Source organism: Cryphonectria parasitica (assembly GCF_011745365.1).
Source record: "Cryphonectria parasitica EP155 unplaced genomic scaffold M406scaffold_3, whole genome shotgun sequence".
In the NCBI taxonomy this organism is placed as follows: domain Eukaryota; kingdom Fungi; phylum Ascomycota; class Sordariomycetes; order Diaporthales; family Cryphonectriaceae; genus Cryphonectria; species Cryphonectria parasitica.
Genome location: NW_024468911.1, coordinates 5,266,874 through 5,268,290, shown reverse-complemented (window position 1 = coordinate 5,268,290; position 1,417 = coordinate 5,266,874). Strand labels below are relative to the sequence as shown.

General features: G+C 29.3%; 1 protein-coding gene across 1 annotated transcript; it reads right to left on the bottom strand.

Annotated features, from left to right (window-relative positions):
- Positions 1 to 413: 413 nt before the first annotated feature.
- On the bottom strand, positions 414 to 584 carry M406DRAFT_252129 (uncharacterized protein; the record flags this gene model as incomplete). The annotated part of the gene is made up of 1 exon (XM_040916816.1): positions 414 to 584. A coding segment is annotated over one exon (171 nt), but the record flags the coding sequence as incomplete, so codon positions are not given.
- Between the last annotated feature and the right edge of the window lie 833 nt (positions 585 to 1,417).

Sequence of the window (1,417 nt, the reverse complement as noted above, 5' to 3'; positions counted from 1 at the left end):
AGCTTTTCTATCTTTCTGTTCTAAGATTGTTATTCGCTGGAACTAATAATATAATCAACTATATCAACTTTCACTTAGCACTATTCTAACTTGAATGCTGAGATTGTAGCTTTAGCTAGCTCTACATTTATAAGAATCTTATTAAGATTTCCGATATGCTTAGCAATGTATCTATATATTCCGGAAAAGCTTGGAATTTCTTCATTTTCATAGATTGTTATAAGATTATAAATAGGAATATTATTAAGAAAAAGCTAGCATATATAAGGAATAAAATTATATAAAAGTCTAACCATTATTCTTATAAACTAAGCAATAGAGTTAGTAGCATTCTAGAATAGAATATATATTCTGAATAAGCTTAAGAATATTAAGAAGATTATTATATCTCTGCTATTAGAATGCAGTTATACTTAATTATATCCGGAAAAGAAGTTGAGCAGTAAAAGAATCTTGCATATAGCAAACTCCTCCGAGAATTCATCTAAGATAAGCAGCATGAAAGCATTCTTGAAGCTATACTTATTATATTTTTGAATATCATTAATCAAACATAAGCTATTATTCTTTTTAATAATTAGAAACTAGTTGTTTCTATATAATACATAGCTTTTCTCAATGATCTTCTGCTTAATATATTATTTCAGAAGCTTTATTAACTTTAGCCTGAGAGCATTAGAGATTGAAATATGCTTTGCTTGAAAGATCTTATAGGATACAGTTCTAATTTCTTGCAAGAAAGCTACTTTCTCAATAATCTTTCCAATCTTAGTAAAGTCTTATGCAAGAGCTTTGATTCTGTTTCTCAATATATATTTGAATATTTCCTTCTTAGCTTTAGAAAATCCTTTACAGTTTTTCTCTTATATAGCAGCTTACTAGTTAGATCTTAGATGCTAATCAGAATTCAGATTGCTGAACTTGAGTTCAATCCACTTATTATACTTAGTAAGCTTTGTGAATCGCTGAGCTCATTTTATTTCCTTAATCTTAGCAAGCTTTCATTCAATTGTTCCTTTCAATACTAAATCATTAGGCTAGGAATTATTAATTAGCTTGATCTTCTTATCTTTAAGCTTATAAAAAGTGTTGATCAAGCTTAAGATATCTTTTCTTTCCTTCTTTATATAATGTAGCTGGTGTAAATAGCGCTGGCTGCTGTGCATTCTATACAGGCAAGACTCTCGGATTGCTTCTTCCTTATTCACTATAAAGCAACTCTTCTTCAACTTCCTCCCTATCAGTTTCACTATTAACTCGTTTATAACAGCTGCAATGTTTCATTCAGATATGAATATTATAGCTATATCTCTCTCCTTCAACAATACTTACTCTGGAATGACTTCTCTGCTAATAGCTCTGCATTTCTTAGGATAGCTGCTAGTACTTAGTTTTTTGGTATAATTCTATATAAATC